This window comes from Gopherus flavomarginatus, chromosome 1, assembly GCF_025201925.1.
Source record: "Gopherus flavomarginatus isolate rGopFla2 chromosome 1, rGopFla2.mat.asm, whole genome shotgun sequence".
NCBI classification, from domain to species: Eukaryota; Metazoa; Chordata; order Testudines; family Testudinidae; genus Gopherus; species Gopherus flavomarginatus.
Genome location: NC_066617.1, coordinates 13,110,002 through 13,128,831, shown reverse-complemented (window position 1 = coordinate 13,128,831; position 18,830 = coordinate 13,110,002). Strand labels below are relative to the sequence as shown.

General features: G+C 48.1%; 1 protein-coding gene across 1 annotated transcript in view; it reads left to right on the top strand.

Moving 5' to 3' along the window:
• The first annotated feature begins 409 nt into the window (after nt 1–409).
• The window catches only part of ITIH5 (inter-alpha-trypsin inhibitor heavy chain 5), a 71,399-nt gene continuing 52,978 nt past the window's right edge, over nt 410–18,830 (top strand). Inside the window, exons 1-5 of the mRNA XM_050936822.1 lie at nt 410–623; nt 5,999–6,043; nt 11,022–11,185; nt 14,385–14,492; nt 15,122–15,372. Coding sequence (XP_050792779.1) covers nt 504–623; nt 5,999–6,043; nt 11,022–11,185; nt 14,385–14,492; nt 15,122–15,372 — 688 coding nt within the window. The 5' untranslated portion in view covers nt 410–503. The remainder of the gene's footprint in view (nt 624–5,998; nt 6,044–11,021; nt 11,186–14,384; nt 14,493–15,121; nt 15,373–18,830) is intronic.

Sequence of the window (18,830 nt, the reverse complement as noted above, 5' to 3'; positions counted from 1 at the left end):
GGTGGTTTCAGGGGCTTGGTGTGTGTTCTGAGGCAGGCAGAGCAGCACCCAGTGGCCAGCGCCCAGTGGCAGGTGTCCAGCAGCCCTGGGAAGTGATGGGAGAACAGTGGCTCCTAAGTACCTATCATGTGCCCTGGGCCGGGGGGACTGGAGTAACTGGAGTAGGGTGAGGTGCAGCTCAGGGCATCTCCTGGGTGGCAGTGTTGGAGAAGAGCCTGGAGCTACCAGGGCATGACCTGGGTTGGGGAACTCACCAGTGCATGGCCTATGGAGTCAGACCCAGGGCTTCAGGAGCTTCCTTTACTCTTTGGTAAAGCGATAGCAAGGAATTCCCAGCCCTGGCCGCGAGCCTAGAAAAGGGGCTGGTCCAGAGATGGGGAGGAGGAGGGGAAGCGGGGGAGAGAGACTCTCCATCCCAGCCTGCTGTAAGAAGCAGCCCCAACACTGAGAGGGCTTTTCTTCCACCTGGGGTCAGGGGGGATCCCCTGGCTGCCCCTTTAACCATGATTTTTCTGCTGTGGCTCTGCTGGGGATTCTCTCTCATCTCTGGGCAGCAGGACTCGGAGCTCCTAGCTAGGTATCTGGAAGAGAAGTTGATGGTGAATTCTAACTTCCCTGACTATGTAAGTTTCAAAGTAATGATTATTTTGTAACATCCAATGTGTGTGTCTGGGTTATGCCAAATGAGTTGCCTGGAGGTTTAATTTAAATTAATCCACCTGGGAGTCCTTTGAATCTATGTCCACCAGGGCAATCAGGGGAGAGCAGCTCCTAGCACTTTTGCCAGAAGACCTAGGTTACGAGGCAGATACTGACTATATTTATAAGAAAGATTTTCTTAATTTCTCTCCCATTTGCTATAACAAACAAAGAAACGTATGTGATTTCTGTGTTGAAATTCTGTTTCCCTCGGAATTCCCTGGGTGTTTTCCAGCCTTCCTGCTGTACTGTCTCTAATTTGTCTTGTCTGCTTTGTTATTGATCTAAACATGGACTATAAGAACTGTGGGGCTGGGACTTGGTTCTCTTGTTTACACTCATGAGCATCATGTAATTCCACGGGCAAATAATAGTGTGGTAGATTAACCCAGCTTTGTTCATTAATGTTCCCATCCCCAAATTAACGGTTGTTTATATTAGTGCCACATGTGTATATGGCACTGTGTAAAACAGTAAGACACCAATAGCAACAAATATTTATGCAGTTTCCCCTTCCTTGTACGTTAGAGGTGATGTGGTTACACATAAAACTACAGGGGGGGTGTTTGTGTCTTTGCTCCCAATTGCCTTAAATCCCCAATGCAAGTAGCCTTTGCCACCTCTCATTACCTCAAACACTTGTCTCCTAAAGCCGCAGGCGTATTCCTTTAGAGACTGGAGCATGTCACACACATAGATTGGACCTAGCACACCCCACTGTCAGATCTCCCAGATAGAGAGCACTGGGGAAAGTTAGTTACTGGCTTGGAGAATTTACCAGAGAAGTAGGTGCTGTGGGAAGGGGCGATTAGTGATTCAGTCACTGACCCTGAGCCCGTAATGGACATGGTGGTAGGGGGCACTGTGCTGCGGGTGTACCATCCGCCCCTGGATGAGGGAGATAAAACTGAGGTTCTGGCTGGCTGTGTTAATTAATGACCCGATGGCACAGTTTGCAAGAATAAGGGAGTTAACCCCAATGTCCTGGCCAAATTCCAAGTTGAGTAATTCTGACAGTTTAAAAGTTGGATCCAGCCTCTCCCCCCCGAAAACTCTTGCGCAGCGTTGCAGCTTGCCTCAGATAGCTGCTTTTCTGACCCAAGCTAGATGAAGGGATCCCCCTGCACCCTTAGTATTCAGCTGGTAAAGTGCTTCATGATCCTTTGTGATGAAAGAGGCGACATGTGAGCCAGAGAGGATTATACCGCTGGGTTATGGGGTGGCCTATAGTTACTTTTCTTTTTGTGGGGGATTTTTTTTCCTGACTTGTGAGGGACAGTTGCAAATGGGAGGAAAGGTGGTCCAGGGTTAGGTTCCCTGGTTTTAATCCCTTGTTCCTCTACAGACTTCCCTTGTGGCCCTGGGCAAGTCACTTAGCCCCTGTAAAATGGGATAATAGCACTTCCCTACCTCACAGGGGCGTAGTGAGGAGCAATACATTAAAGGCTGTGAGGTACTACAGTAATGGGGGCCAGAAAAGTACCGTGGAGGCATAGAGAAACTTACCTCTGAAAAGTCCCATTAGCAACTGCGATTTGTTTGTGAAATGCCCCAAAGGAGAGATGAGAAGACTCAGAGTGGTGGGTCAGGCTGAATATTGCACCATGTTTCTATTTAGTGAATGATGATGCAAACCACTGAAAACACGGAGTAGGGGAAAGGTGCATTCCCTGCTAGGGAGTTACAGAATTTTGGAGCCAGTTTAAGGGGCTGGGGGTAGATGTTCCCCTAGGTCCACTCTCCTTCCCTCTGCCTTCCTGCAGCACCCCCAGAAATTAATCCCTAAAGCCCTAATCTGGCAAAATCTTAAAACACGTGCTGAACTGTGCACTCATGAGTGGCCCATGGGGGTCACTCTCCTGGGGGTAGTTAAGCACATGCATGGATCTTGGCAGGTTCACGGCCTTCCTAAGTAATGTGGATTTTATCCACAGATGCAGCTCGGAAGATGAATTTTAAAAACTCCCATGTCTCTGAAGTGAGGCAGATAGGGACATAGTCCGGGTGGGTAAAGTTAATCATTTCCCAGCCTCAGGGCTATTTCTAGGGAGAAATAGACTTTTGTGACCATTTGGAATGATGCCACTTAATCAAATCTCATGTTTCAGGGAGTAAACTAATTACTGCAGGAGGGTCGGGGGCTGGAAGATATCCCAGCCCTCATTTCTAGCACAACATTCTCTGTGACCCTCCTTCTGTGAAGCGACCTCTGCTTAAAGGAGCAGCTGGTCTGAGCTGGTAGGACAAATCTGACATTTTCGATGTCCTGGGATTGATTTGTGTCACGAGAAAGGTTTTTGTCTGGTTCAAAACTACCTCTTGTTCCCCAACACATGAAGAGGAAGTGAAAGAAATAGCGGGCGTGACCATGACATAAACACAGGATGCTCTAAGAAAGGAGGAAGTAGATCAAAGAGGCAGGTTGGCTGCTAACTATTCAGCTGCTTTCCTGGTTATGTTTTCTCTGTGCTATTCTGGGTAGCTCTGATTTACTTTCACAGCAGTTTAATAGGGAGGAAGTCACCCAAGCACTGCATGACTTTGATTCTTCTGACTTGAGGTGGGACATATTGGCTGCATAGGTGGCATGTAATGGAGGCTGGAGGAGGCTAGGCCTCCCCAAACGTTGTGCCGCTGTGGCAGGGGTGGGGGAGACAGTGAAAGATTACTGTACAGGCCAACGGGGCCTGTGCCCAGGTGCCTGGCCAATTTGGGGCCCCCAGAAAAATCTCTCCCCTGCCACAGTCCCAGAAAGAGCGAGTGGGGGTGGGGTCTTGGAGGGAAGAGGCGGAGTGGGGGCAGAACAGGGGCAGGGCCATGGGTGGAATGGGGTTGGGGCCGCGGGGGAATGGGCGGAATGGGGGTGGGGCCATAGGTGGGATAGTGGCCATGGGGTGGCGCCATGATCCCACCGGGGCTGAGAGCTGGACCCTGGCTGGGGATGATCTCTCAGCCCCCATCCGTGGGCCCAACTGGGCTCTCCCTGCCCCAGCTACGGCCATGGGGAAGAGGGACTGAGCACTCAGCCCCCTACCCTCCACCTTGCAGGGACCTGAGAGCAGAGAATGGGGTGTGGTCTCAGCTGGAAGAGGTGGGGCAGAGGGCGAGCCTCCCCAAGAGGAAGCTTCGCTCACTGCCCACGATTGGCTGTGTGTTATTAGCCTGCTGCCCTGCGCAGAATTTCACCCCAAAACAACATTTCGACACTTCCATGAAATCACGGGAGTTTTGGCTGAGACTGAATTCTTCTCTTTAGCTACAGGATAGGTTCAGTCTGCCTAGCAGCAATGTGTGCTTCTCCTGCTGATGTCACTCAGCCCTGACCTGGAGGGGCTATTTCTTGATAGTTTAGTGCCTCCAGCCCATTCAGTCCTTGGCCCTTCTACTAAGATTGCCAGCAAGGCTATCAGTTAATATCTGTTGCATGAGTGGTGGTTTTTCTGGTATGGGACAACTGTCCACTAGGTGCTGGAATAATACCACCAGACTCATTCCATGTGTGCAACTCAAAGGTTATTAGATGATAGCAGCTTTGGGTCACTACTAGGATGTGTTGGATTGAACCAGCTCTTCAGAGATGGAAGATTTTATCTATCGATAGGAACATAAGGATTGCTATGCTGTACGAGAACAATGGTTCATCTAGTCCAGTGTTTCTGAAGCTGGGGTCGCCACTTGTGTAGGGAAAGCCCCAGTTGGGCCGGGCCGGTTTTTTTACCTTCCCCTGTCCTCAGGTTCGGCCGATCGTGGCTCCAACTGGCTGCTGTTCACTGCTGCAGGCCAATGGGGGCTGCTGGAAGTGGCAGCCAGTAAGACCCTCCCAGCAGCTTCCAGTAGCTCCCATTGGCCTGGAGCAGGGAACTGTGGCCACTGGGAGCCACGATCGGCTGGACCTGCAGATGGGGCAGGTAAACAAACCGGCCCAGCCCGCCAGGGGCTTTCCCTACACAAGTGGTGACCACAGTTTGAGAAACACTGATCTAGTCCAATATCCTGTTTTTTAATGTAATTAGTACCAGATATCTCAAAGGTAAGGGCTAGAAATCCTGCAATAGGAAGTTATCTGCATACATGGAAACTTTCTTCCTGACCTGCATCTGATAGATGTTCTCTTATGCCCTGAAGCATGGGGGTTTATATCCCTTCCAAAACTTTCTTCTTGACTTAAGTCTCCTGAGTGCCCCACTTCCCCTATATTACCATTTAGCAAGATGTTGATCAAAGCAGTGGGTGAGAAAAGAGTAAAAGTTCTAACACTGGAGACTGTTTCACTTCTCCCCAGTGCTCTTTTTAGCTTTCCAACACGATGTAAACAGACGTAAATTTTTTCTCTTTGGCAAGAAAATCTGTTATGTTAGTGTCAAATAACAAGGGTAAAAAGTGTCTTTGCATGCCTTTTCTGTCTGGAGTTTCACCAGCGTTTTGATAAACAGAGTGATTTCTTTGCATTAAGGCTATCCTGGTACTAAGTGATTTGGGGACCTGCTTTGAAGACATTGAGACACAACATCTTCACTGCTATCCTTAAACCAGTGGCAAGGGACTGCCACTTTGCTAGTGAAGGATGGATTTTTATGGATTTTTCCCCCCTGTAGATTCTAATTTGGGACTTATGCAGCATACAGCCAAGCCAGTGAAGCAGTTGCAGCTGGTGGAGACTGATACAATGGACATGATTGTGCTGGAGCAGTGGCTGGCACCTTGTTTCACAATCAGCCTGATGGCTGGTTTTAAAAAGCCTCGCTCCATCGCTTACTAGGCAACGGTAGCTTCTCAGTGACTGGTGTTAATGTTGATAAAACTTAGCCATATTGTGGGTTTTCAGGTGAAATAAAGCAACATAGCTCCATTCAAACTGATGGTGCTATGCCAGCTGGGAACTTGACACTCTATGTGGCTGTAGCCTAGTCAAATAACTGCTCCATGCCTCAGTTTCCCCAGCTGTGATCTGGGTACAATAATAAGCACATAATTAGCCATGGTCCTTGCATGTTAGTACACAGTCCCTCCACTCCTGCACTCCCCACATGTAACATGCTGCTTTGAAAAGCACTGGGTGAGACCTGCCTGGGAAAACCAATTTCCATTCTACAGTTTTGATCTGTGGGTCTGTTCCAATTTTTTTTTTAAGTTTAATCTTAATAAAAGGGTTGCTTAACCTTGCCTGTGTGGAAACAATTGCACTAACCAATGTCTGGATTGACTCCACTGCATTCTTTTTAAACAACCGACAAATCTTCCTTTCATGAACTTGAAAGGAGCAAGGCACGAGTTACAATATTTACTTAACCCTTTGCAGGTGGCGCGCAGAGTCCCAAGACAAAGCCGATTTCTGCAGAGGCTGGTATGTATCCGGCTGCCTATTTATTTCATTGCATAAAAGCAAGCACTCAGCGTGTATGTATTTGGATGCAAGCATGTGGGCGTGAATAAACTTAGTGGCGGCCTATCCCAGGCTGAGAGCTCTAGAGGGTGAATTCCTGTCATTTATCCACACCGCAGGTACTGCATGAGTAGTGGTAACGGAAGCATGTCCCAACATGGCCCCATTAATCTTCTGCAACCCGTATCTGTAGAACATTGCTTAGTCTGAGTTCAGCTGGGATCCAGCCTCTCTACTGTGACAGCCAGCAAGGTGGTCAATCATTGGTAAATGTGGTGATGATGTGGCCATTGAGCCCGGGAGTAACCTCTCACATACTGTAGGCCACAGACTAGCCATCAGATGGTAATAGCTGTTAATCACTATGATCCTCAGCCAGATTTGAAACAGCAGCCTAGAGGTGCATAGGTCTGTATCCCTGGAATGACCTGTTAGGGGGCTTTTTCCTTCACTGTCTCACTTCCCTGGTCCTGCTCGCATGAACAGAGAGCAACAATACCTGAAGTCTGAAGGTGCAAACAATTCAATGTTTATTGGGGTGAACTTCCAGCAAGCAATGATTCCGGTTTCCATCCTCAGTGCCCCCCTACCCAGCTCTGATGCCACAGAGCCTGGCCTGTGTCCCTGTTCCCAACCCCCCCCTTAGCTAAACCTGATTCCAATTCTCCCATCCCCATTCCCTGTTCCCATTTCCTCCTTACTTCCTGATTGACTGCAGACTATATAAAGCAACAAAGAATCCTGTGGCACCTTATAGACTAACAGATGTAATGGAGCATAAGCTTTCGTGGGTGAATACCCACTTTGTCAGATGCATGTATTCACCCACGAAAGCTTATGCTCCAATACGTCTGTTAGTCTATAAGCTGCCACAGGACTCTCTGTTGCTTTTTACAGATCCAGACTAACATGGCTACCCCTCTGATACCTGCAGACTATATAGTAAAACTTCAGTTCTGCTTAGCTACACCTTAATCAATCATTTTACTGAAATCTAACTAACCAATATTAACACATTGTAACGTGATTATTTAATCAATTTTATCCCACCACCTTAATTGGTTTACGCCCAACAAAATTAATTATACAGCAAACAGAAAGAATCACAGAACCAGGCAGAGATTGTACAGACAAACAGTAGGGAAGTGGAGACCACAGTGGTAGAACAATACAGAAATGAGGATTTCACAACCCAGCTATTGATAAATGAGTTCTTGTCAGACAGGACGCTATCAAACCAAGTTTCCTTTTACATCTTCTAGGCTCTTCCCTTTCTCTGGAGGTGATAGATGGGATCACCTTCCTAACAGCCCCAAACTGCCTTTTTTCAATGCGACTAGTTTGGAATGTGAGGATGTGATCATTCGCTTCCCAGCTTATGGCTGCCTCTGCTGCTTAGCCTAGGAACAGGGCCTCAGACTGTCACAGTAAGAGAAGGCCCCTACACCGGCAGCCAGTGATTTTGATTCTTTCTTTTATACCTCTATAACTAGCAAAGGGATAAGAATACATCTAAATTCTTAAAGTATAAGCCTTTGCAGACAGGCCTGAATATCTCTATCCTAACATGACCCAGTCTTGGTTCTTACTTTTAACAAGAATTAGACACCAGGTCAAGTTGTTTTGATCAAAGCAACCACCGCCAGTGAAAACGCAGGCATATATTTACTGCTTTTTTCATACTTCCCAGCACGTGGGGTAAGCAGGAATTAATTCCCTGTTTGGCATGAAAAATCTATTCTCTCACTATAGTGAAATGCCTCGAAAAAACAGCGCCTTGCCCTGTGAAATAGCAGCACTCTCATCCGCTACCTCTGAGTGCCCCCGCGTTTGTTTTTAAAAAGGAATCGTTTTCTTAATGTCTCTTCTCATCTTCCTAAGGGGCTTTAATAACAAGGAGTGGAGAAAACAAAAGAGAGAGTGCACAGGGACACAGCTGTAGGTCAGAACTTCATGCACTAAGAAGTTGTGCAAGAACGCTAGGGAATGCATAAGATTTTCAGACAGGAACTTGGGCTAAACGCCAGCCCAGAGCCTAGCCACCTGTTTTGAAGCCACCTCAGCAACTCTCCACTACTGTTCGCACAATGAGTAACATGCTGCTTGCAGGTCTGGGGGGATGAGTCAGCAGTTTCTCCTCTCCACCTGGAGGACGAGAACTGGGTGTGTGTGTCTGTCTCTCGGTCCGTCTGTTCAGCAGGACCGGGGTTGCCAATTTTGGTTGCACGTATTCCTGGATGGTTCATGCCTTGACACAATCTTGAATTAAAGATTAATCTTTAATTCCTGGAAATGCCAGGACAATCCTGGAGGGTTGGCAGCCCTATAGCAGGGACCTCTACCATCAGAAGGGAGAAAACCTTGAATGAAGGTTTCCCGTTGCGGTCGACCTGAGTCCTGCAGCTGTTCCAAGTTATAAGTGGGAGCCCCCCTGCCCTCAACAGAATTCAAAGGCATTTGAGGCTTCAAATGAATCCAGGTGAAACTCAGTGGTTTTGACTCCGTTTTGATGCTGCGTTTGGGGAAGGTTTTGAAGCTGCCCTTCAAAGTGAAAGTCAGGACGGCGGCGTGAACCCAGGAGGTTCGAAACTAGAGAAGATGCTGCACCTTGTGTGGCTCTAAATTATAACAGCTCCCCCCTCTCTTCTTTACTTCCGCTTCTGATTGGCCATCCTATTCTTTACTGGAGTCACTTGCAACCCCAGTAATAGCCAGTTAAATGTACAGAACATCATGGGCAGCGCGCGACTCCTGCATTTGAGGAGGCTGGACCTAAGTGTTGTGGTCCCACCTGCTGCTCTGCCCTGAGGCCCAGCCCCTGCTCCGACCCCATTTGGCCTCCTCTCCTGCAGGCCCCACCACACTCCAGCCCCACTCTGCCCCTGACCCAGCTCCTGCTCGGCCCCCTCCCTAGAGGGGCCCCCCGCTTGCTGCTCATGCCTCTCTGCTCCCTTCCCCGAGGAGCCCCCTGCCAGCTACCCATGCCTCTCCGCCCCCTCCCTGTAGGGACCCCTGCTGCTCACATCTCTCTACCTCTCAGGGGGCGAAGAGGTGTGAGCAGAAGGCAGGGAGGGTGTCATGTGGGAAGCCGTGGACAAGCCTGAGAGCCGGGTGGGGGGGCGTCATGGGGGAGAAGCACAAGAGGTGGGCGGCGGGGGTCCGCAGGAGAAGCAGAAAAGCATGGCAGAGTGAGGGCAGGGTCACGGAGGAAGCATGGGAGCAGGGCCTCAGGGCACAGTGTATGCTGGGTTACAGCCTGGATGCCATTTTGGTGGCGGCATTCCAGGGGAGACTAAGCCTCCCCTGGCCTCTTATACTTGCTGCCCATGCAGAACACTGAATGAAAGGACCCACAGAGAACTAGTTGAATTTAGAAATAGGCCTGAACCAAAGCTCCAGGTCAGAATTCCCCTCGCCTGGCACTTTAGGGGAATGAGATTCTACATTAGGGAAATTCACATTGCTGTAACTACTTCCATGCATTTACACCAGTGCAACTCTTAATGCAGATGCCCTGAGCCCCTGCTAAGCAAGGGGTTACACGGATACAGCATAAGGCAGAACTTTGCCATACCTGGATTTCTGCAGATGCCCCCTTCCTTTATAATGATCACATCTGGAGTATTCCTAAGTCAGCCAAAAATGGAGTGCCTACTTCTGATGCCTGCATGGCCCCCCTTCTCATGTGGACTAGCCTTTTACTCTGAGAAGATGCCTTTTCATTTCAATGAGACCATTATCACAGAAAGGGATTGCTCATTGGAAGAATGGCAGAAATGGGACCTACATTTGCTGGTCCACTCAGGTGCATCTGTGAGTTTATTTGTGTGATAGCGTTATCTCTTTGGCAGACTTCCTACATTGGAGGATCAGCTGTTTACTGATCAAGCCAACATGCCGCAGAAATTTTTCTTGTTGGTTATTTAGAGTAGTTACATTAAGCTTAGGTCTTCCAAATTCAAAACTTCTTGGATTTATGGGGATACTGCTATCCAAGTGCGTATGAGCCCTGAGAAGCACTTCGTCCCAGGACTTGCGCATAAAAGTACATTCCCAAGATGCATAATTTGGCAATCAGCTCTCAATTGCTCTAATCCCTACTTCATCCAAGCTGGATGGGGTCCAGAGTGTTCTAAAAAAGATATTTTCCTAGATGAGACTCAGCCGTGTACATGTTTTCTATTAAGGCTGTTCCAGCTATCATTTGAGAGCTATAGAACGGATCGTTAGCTGGAGTAAATCAGCCTAACTCCATTGAGTTCAGTTGAGCTATGCTGGTTCACACCCGCTGAGGATCTGGCCCTGTACATTTTAAGACTTGGTTGCATGCATCCTTATTTGGCTCCAGTGAGAATTTGGCAGCATAGTGTAATGGCTACTGAGGAGACCTTACATAAAATTTCCACAAGCTAACAAGGAGATTTGTCTAGGACCGTGGTTCTCAAATCTTTCCCAGACCATGACCCCATGTCATGGCTGGACAAAGTTTTGGGAATCTCCTCCTATCTGGCCCTAAAGAAAGAGAAGATGGTTATAACCCTCTGAAACCCATTCATGACCCCCATGTTGAGAACCCCTGATCTAGGATGTACCCAGATTTCACAAGTACTTTTCATAGCATATGTCTCAGCTCGCTCTGTGTAGAGGTCTCGCACTGGCACTGGGCAGAATGAATGTGGACTGTGCCCTTGACAGTGCATAGAGAGGTACTGTGCCCTTTGTGCAACCTTTCCCCACTGATCTGAAGCCCTGAGGAAAATCCCCACCCTGCCTAGGGTTCACAAAGGGGCTCTAACACTCTTCATCTTACAAGCTTTTATGAGGCTGTTTGTTCGCATCTCATATTAAATCCTTGTGTGCTGCAAAGAAATGCCACAAGGGTGGGTTGTTTGGCTTTTAACATCGATGATGCTAATGGGTAACTGTTCAATTCCTACAGGAGACCAGGCCAAGGATGGCTGAGTTCACAGTGAAATCCACAATCATTTCCCGCTATGCCTTCACCACCGTTTCCTGCACCATGGTGAACAGTGGGTCTGAGGCCAAGGAAGGCACCTTTGAGATGCAGATCCCAGCTGCAGCCTTTATCTCCAACTTCACCATGTATGTGGCGCTTTTGCTTCTCCACAGGTTTCCGTCCCTTCTTGTCTCACTGTGGGATGAGAGGTGTGTGGTGACTTGTCTCCCTCCTCTGGCCCTGCTGGGCGCAGGCTGGGCCATGAGTCCAACAGCACTGGAGGGATGCCGATCCCCTGGAAGATCAGGGCCCCACGAATGTATTTTATTCCTTCACGCTGAAAGCCTGCTGGTAGGTCTGGTTCTGACAAGCATCCTCAGATTAGAACCTCATCTCTGGAGCCTGCCAGAGTGAATGGCAATCTCAGGAGAACAGGCTTTCTTGGAGAATTTAACAGGGTGGTTTTCCCCATGGCTGAAGAACTTGGGGCTAAACCAGCCCTAGAGACAGGATGAACCACACCTGTCAGGTGCTCCCAGGATTAAAAAAAAAGAACAGGAAGTTGCAGTAAAGGGAGAAGCCCAGGAAAGTGTTCTGAGGTTTGTAGGAACTGCCAGGTGCAAGAAGGCTCCTGCAGTGCCCTGAGTCAGCAGGGAAAAAAGAAAGCTGAAGAAGCAGGAGAGAGTGGGAGAAAGCTGTCCAGGCAGGGGGGCCTGGGACGGTCCCTGTCTAAGTAGGGCAGTGGCTGTAAAGGCCAACTGGGATGAAGACTCTGTAAATTTGAGTTTTGAATTACTTTGGGCTGATCAAGACACTGAACTGCTTGGAGCCTAGAACACCTGTTTTGTATCAGAGAAGTAACTACATGGGACCCCTTGTGCGGATTGTTTGAATCACCTTTGAAATGTGAGTTCTTAAAGGGCCTTGAAGAGGGGGAGCAGGCAGGAAGCCACAGAATGACCTTTGCCTAGTGGGGCTATTTGGAGGCTGCCTGTGTTAGAGAGAGGCTTCAGGTACTTCCAGGTGGGCTCCATACTGCTTGTCCACAGTGGGGTTACCACCCATGGGGTATTCTAAGGAATATTTCTTCACTGGTATCAAATGTCCTAAGACCCATTCCTAGGAAGAAACTGTCATAAACATACAGCTAAGGGTAGCATAAAATTCCTCCTTTACCTGTAAGAGGTTAAGAAGCTCAAATAACCTGGTTGGCACCTGACCAAAAGGACCAATAGGGGAAGAAGATCCTTTCAAATCTGTGGGGGGGAAGTTTTTGTTTGTGCTCTATTTGTTGTTCTCTCCGGGACAGAGAGAGACCAAGGCAGGAAAAACACATCTCCTAAACCCCTACCTGAAATAAGCATCTAAGATTACAAATTGTAAGTAATAGCAAGGAAATGCATTAGATTATCTTTGTTTTAGCTTGTGAATTTTCCCTATGCTAAGAGGGAGGTTTATTCCTGTTTTTTGTAACTTTAAAGTTTTGCATAGAGGGGAATCCTCTGTTTTAAATCTTATTACCCTTTAAAATTACCTTCTATCCTGGTTTTACAGAGGTGCTTCTTTTACTTTTTTCTTTATAATAAAGTTCTGTTTTTAAGAACCTGATTGTTTGTTAGTGTCCTAAAAACCCAAGGGTCTGGTCTGTGTTCACTTTGTTTACCTATTTGGTTGGTAGATTATTCTCAAACCTCCCCAGGAAAGGGGGTGAAGGGGCTTGGGGGGATATTTTGGGGAAACAGGAATTCCAAGTGTTCCTTTTCCTGAATCTTTGTCTCAATCACTTAGTGGTGGCAGCAATACTGTCCAAGGACAAGGAATTTATGCCTTGGGAAAGTTTGTAACCTAAGTTGGTGGAATATAAGCTTAGAGGGTCTTTCATGAGGGTCCCCACATCTGTACCCCAGAGTTCAGAGTGGGTGGGAACCCTGACAGAATCATTTAATTCAATCTGTAATTTGAAGCCTTTAAATCATGATTTGAGGACTTCAGTAGCTCAGCCAGAGGTAGAGGTCTATTACAGGAGTGGTTGGGTGAGGTTCTGTGACCGGCAATGTGCAGGAGGTCAGACCAGATGATCACGATGGTCCCTTCTAACCTTAGTCATATTAGATTGGAGGGCAGTGATCAATACAGTGGGGGTTGATTTATCGCATCTAGTATAGATGCGATAAATCAACCGCTGAGCATTCTTCCATCGACTCCGGTACTCCATTAGAACGAGGAAAGCAAGTGGAGTCGATGGGAGAGCGTCAGCTGTTGACTTACCGCAGTGAAGACACACGGTAAGTAGATCTAAGTATGTCGACTTCAGTGGTAGCGTAGACAAGTCCTATGAGATGGAAGTCTGTTTGCAAGCAATAGCAACACAGAGATTGATACACACCGATACAAAGATAGGATTTGTTACCATAAATAAAATGCTGGAGGTAGGTGTCCCTTGTAAATAGCTTTGTCCCCTGCTTTCCCTACTGTTGTCGTTTATTCATTTGGAATTACATGCTGAGCTGCAGAAAAGGGAATGGTAACTGACGTTTGGGGACTACCCAGACAACAAAGGGGTTCTATCACTGCCTTCTTTGTAACTTTGGATGCCATTGTGTTATGCTGCTACAGCCTACAAGCGTAAAGGTCTTGACCCTGGTTTCCACCACCCTAGTTACTCCTTACAGAGTGATTTCAGTTACCCCTTCTGGTCTTGAGTCCCCACCAAATCCATCTCCCTGAGGGCTTAACTACCAGACACTTGGACTTTTCCTCTCTGGTTCGTCACCGCCAAAGGAGTGAAATCTGCCCCCAGTTATCACTACGCTGTGGCAGACATACTCCACGAGTTTGCACAGCAGAGACCTGCTGGGGATAAAAATAAACAAAAAGTTTTATTTCATAGAAAAATCATAGATGTGAAGAGGAAACAGTAAGGCCTGGTCTACACAACAGAGTTAGGTTGACATGAGGCAGCTTGCACTGATCTAACTGTGTAAGCGTGTACACTACAATGTCCTCCCACTGATTTAACTCACCCGCTAAGCAGACCTAATAACTCCATCTCCCCAAGAGGCATAGTGCTTAGATCGATGTAGCTGGGTCAATGCAGTGTCCATGTAGACACTGTGTTGCTTATATCTGCTGTTGCTGCCTTTGACAACTGGAGTCCCTCTGCCCTGGGCTAGCAGCTGCTGGGTGGGATTCTCTGAGGCCATAACCCACAGAGCACTTGGCCCTTTAGCCTATGCCCAGCACAGAAACATGCCCAAGCATTGTCGCTGTGCTAGGACGAGCTCCACATCCGGATTTGTCTCCATGACTGTGGATCTGTAAGGCTGATGTCTCTTAACCCTACAGGATCATCGGAGACAGGATTTACCAAGGGGAAGTCACTGCAAAAGAAAAGAGAACCAGCAATCAGGACAAAGAAAGAGATAATAAACATTCTGGTCCCATAGGTCGCAGGTGAGTATTGTTTCCTCTGGCTGTCATTTTGGGCAGAGTTCCGACATTACTTCTTTATACCATTAAAAGGTATTTCCTTTCTCTCTACTGTATGGTCTTTTTATTTCTCTGTGACAGGGCCTGAGATTTATGTAGTCTAACATAGGGACTTATACAGCCCCCACTACCATCGGTGCAGAACATCTCACAACACCACTAGGAGGCAGCACTGTGCTGTTATTCCCATTTTACAGATGAGGCAAAGAGAGGCTAAGTGAGTTGCCAAAGGTCACATAGGAAGTCTGTGGCAGAGCAGGGAATTGCCATGGGGGCTAATGAGTCCCAGCCTAGTTTTCTAACCACTGGACCACCCTTATCCTCCCTCTTTCTGCTCTGAACTTCATTCCTTTTTTATGCGTCTGTCATACTCTTACCCAAGCTTAGCAATACGAGCCTTTTAAAATCTCTCCTCCTCTGGAAGGCTGCTGTTTATATACCCCTGAGTATTTCTCTTGCCTGTCTTTGCATCCTCATTTAACGGGGAACACTAGCTGCTGACACAAAGGACCCAGCCTCAGGAAACCATTAACTTCAGGGTGTGGCTCATGATGTAAAAACAGCATGTGAAGGTCTCTGAATTTCCCTTGCAGGGAGAATGGAGTAGAGACTTTCAAAGCCTCTGGCACTATTCCACGCAAGACCCAGGCCATCTTCACGCTGCATTATGAAGAGCTCTTGCAAAGGCGCCTGGGAAAGTATGAGTATACTGTCAGCATCCGACCCCAGCAGCTCGTGGGCAGGTTACGTGTGGAGGTGAACATCCTAGAGAACTCGGGCATCATTTCTCTGGAGGTGCTGCCGCTCCAAAACAGCAAGCAGAGGGGCATCAAGAAAGTCATAGGTGAATAGCACATGTGGCCTACAGTGGTGATTGCGTCGCTTCTTGTGAACTAGGCTGGGCCTGGTTAGTACATATGTAACCCCGACAGACCCTGGTCGTCGGCAGCCGGGATCGAAGCTGGGAGCTAATGCACGAGCCTCGTTTACTGTCTGAGCTAAAAGACACCTTTCTCTTAGCCAAGCCTGTAGCAGGCTCATCAAGCTTTAGCTGGTCTAGTCACCACTAGAGGGAGACAGAGTGCCACCCCAAGCAGGCAAGAGTTACACATGGATGGGATGGAAGATCTCCAGGGAAATCCCAGACTGATGGTATAGATCAATAAACTACACTCTTCCCTCAGAATCGGCCATAAATCAGTGCCCCCGTGTTGCATTAGGTGACACTGAGCTGCGGAGGGAGCCACCTTTTGGTGGAGTCGTAAAACTGAGGCCTGGACCTTACACAACCATTGAAGACCATAGGGAACTTCTCACAAGGTAGGGAGTGGTCTGAACCCTGGTGGCCTGGCCATATGCCAGTGTGGGTTTCATATTTCAGTGTCATTTCAATTAGAAACATTATTCCTTACTTCCCCGCTGAGCCACTGTGGTGCAGTGTGGTTGGCACATTCTGCCCCAGAGGTGGCTGCTGTTCAGGGGTAGGTAGCTGCTTTCTGCATTTTGACTCTCTAACTGTCTGGCAGTCTCCATTCCCGATAGGGCAGGGATGCAGTATAATAGCAATGACCATTAAGGATTTTTAGGAGCTATAATGGTGGGACTTCAGCCTGCCTTCAGAGAGGTCCCTGGTTTTTGTGGCTTTAAGCCAGCATATGCGTACGTGCATGTCTAAACAGCTAAAGAAAACTTTGAATCGTATTGAAATTAGGGTCTGATCCAAAGCCCACTAAAGTCAATGGGAGTCTTTCAAATGACTTGGATGGGCTTTGAATCAGGCTTTGAATCAGATGCGACGTTCAGCATCTGAGAAGCCTCCTTCCTGGCTCCAGATCTCCTGGGAACTGCTGAAGTAACTTGTGTTTCCATCCAAGTGGACCAAAGCAGACAGGAAATCCTGCCTTTCAGAACACAGGAAATTTCGTTTTTTTGCCAAAGCAGCTGAGACCAGGTGCAATGCTGGGGGGGTCTAGCGTTGCCCCATAGGCTGCTCAAAGCCTATTGTTTTTCTTCTGCAAATGGGCAGCATGGACCATAGGATGCTAAGACTCTGCCTGGAACCCACTGCATGGTAGCAAAAACCCCAGGCTAACATCAAGTGAGAGATGACCTTGCACTAGGATATGAGCCTGAAGGATCATGGGTCTCAAACCCAGGTCTGGGGGTCCCCCAAATCACAGCCGCCTTCTAGCATCTCGCTGGTACCAGCGGGGAGCATGGGCTGGCGGCTTCTTGCTCACAAGAGGCACTGCCCACAAAGCTTCCAATTGGAGGCGTCCAGCCTCTCTGATTGGCTCAGACTCACTACTTTAGCCAGAAGGAAGCACAGGAAGCTGTCTGAATAACTGGGTGAATCCCTGGCTGGCTCCTCCATTGGACCCATCCTGTTAGCTTGACTCCTAAGCTGTTTTGTTCCTGATTTGTGCCTTCCTGTCCTGCTCCTGGTTCCTGCTCTCCTGCCTTATTCCAGATCCCTGCTCCTACCCCCACTCTTGGCTACTGATTCTGGCTCTGCCTCTTGGCTTGATGCCTGCCTCTGGCTCTGACCCTTGGCTCAACCCCCAACTTTGTTTCTGTTGCTGATCTGAATCTTGCCTGACCACTAGGTCTGACCATCTACGTCCCGGTCTCTGACAGTAGGGTCAGATCCTCAGCAGCTGTAAATCAATATGACTCTAGTGAATTCTGTGATTTATACTGTGTGAGGATCTGGCCTGAAACCTGTGAATATGGAATAAAACAAAAGCCTCAGTCCTATTCCTATCAAAGCTGAGGCCTAAGGATTGGGCCTGAATGCTGCTGTTGCCCAGTGAGTTCAGTGAGCCTCGGATCAGGCTTTGGATCAGGCAAAGCATCTGCAGCCACTGTCAGTGGGGTAAAATGATAAAGGTTGTCAGTCCCCTTGATTTAGCTGAGGTGAGGTGAGGAAAGGATGCTTCCCCTTGGGGTCATAGTTCATGGTGAGCAGGGGCGGCTCCAGGCCCCAGTACTCCAAGCGCATGCTTGGGGCGGCATGCCACGGAGGACGCTCTGCTAGTTGCCGGGAAGGCGGCAGGCGGCTCCGGTGGACCTCCCACAGGCGTGCCTGTGGAAGGTCCACCAAAGCCGTGGGACCAGCAGACCCTCCACAGGCATGCCTGCGGGAGGTCCACTGGAGCCGCCTGCTGCCTCCTGGTGACTGGCAGAGCACCTCCCACGGCATGCCACCCTGCTTGGGGCGGTGAAATGTCTAGAGCCGCCCCTGATGGTGAGATGCATTTCTGGTGTTACGCTTTCCTCCAAAGTATCTGGCATTGCTCAAGGCCAGAGACAGGATAACTGAGCAGACACACCCTTTGTCTGTTCCAGCATGCATGTTCCTGTATTTAAACCACACATGGAAAAACTCAGTATTGGAACGGCCTATCCAAATGTGACTCTGTGAGCACCAAATGTTCTGTGCAATGTAGCAAGGGGTTTAAAACATTTAATAGGAAAGTTGGACCCATCCAGTTCTCTTGTTATAAAAGTATTCTCTGGCCATTAAAGCCTATGTAAGTGTGACAGCACTTTCAATGTCATGACCAGAGGAGGGGACTGGAACCCAGAACTTCTGGATTTTATTCCTACATCTGCTACTCACTCACTTTTGTGGTCTAGAGTGTCACCCTTATTCATGTTGAGTAGTGTCTCACTCCTCCAGTGACAATATTGAAACCAGTAAGATTACCTCAGAGATGAGGTTCTGCTCAGTGTAAAGAGGGGGAAATCTGGCCCTCTCTAAACTTGAGCAAGTCATGCAGGCTCTCTGCTTGGCTGTTCCCATCTGTAAAACTGCTACAATGAAGCCTACAGTATTTCTTGCATTGGTGTTGATTAAAATTTAAAAAGTGCTGTGAGATTCTTGAATGGAAGGCTGAATGAGCAGAATAAACGAGAATGAGAGTAACATTTTCAGAAGCACACAAGTCCCGTTTTCAAAAGTGACTTAGGTTTCCAAGTCATTTAGGTGCTTTCTGAACATTTTGCCCTGAGATACATGGGTTCCCGATTTATTCTCAGTGATTCAAACTGCCGTAGCTTGCAAATCAAAGAGAAGTTTCTACCTTCCCCCCTATCAAGTGTTGACCCTGAAGATTTAGCATGGGGTATGAAATCAAGCTGGGTTCCTTCTGCCTCTGTAACCATGACCAGAAATATTTGAACCCCACCAGCACTGTCTGGGTATTGAACGTTTGTGAGTGAAATGCCTACCTGCTGTAGTGATTGGCACTGTGAGCACGAACAAAACAAATGAACATTTTCCAGATGGATCTGGCCATC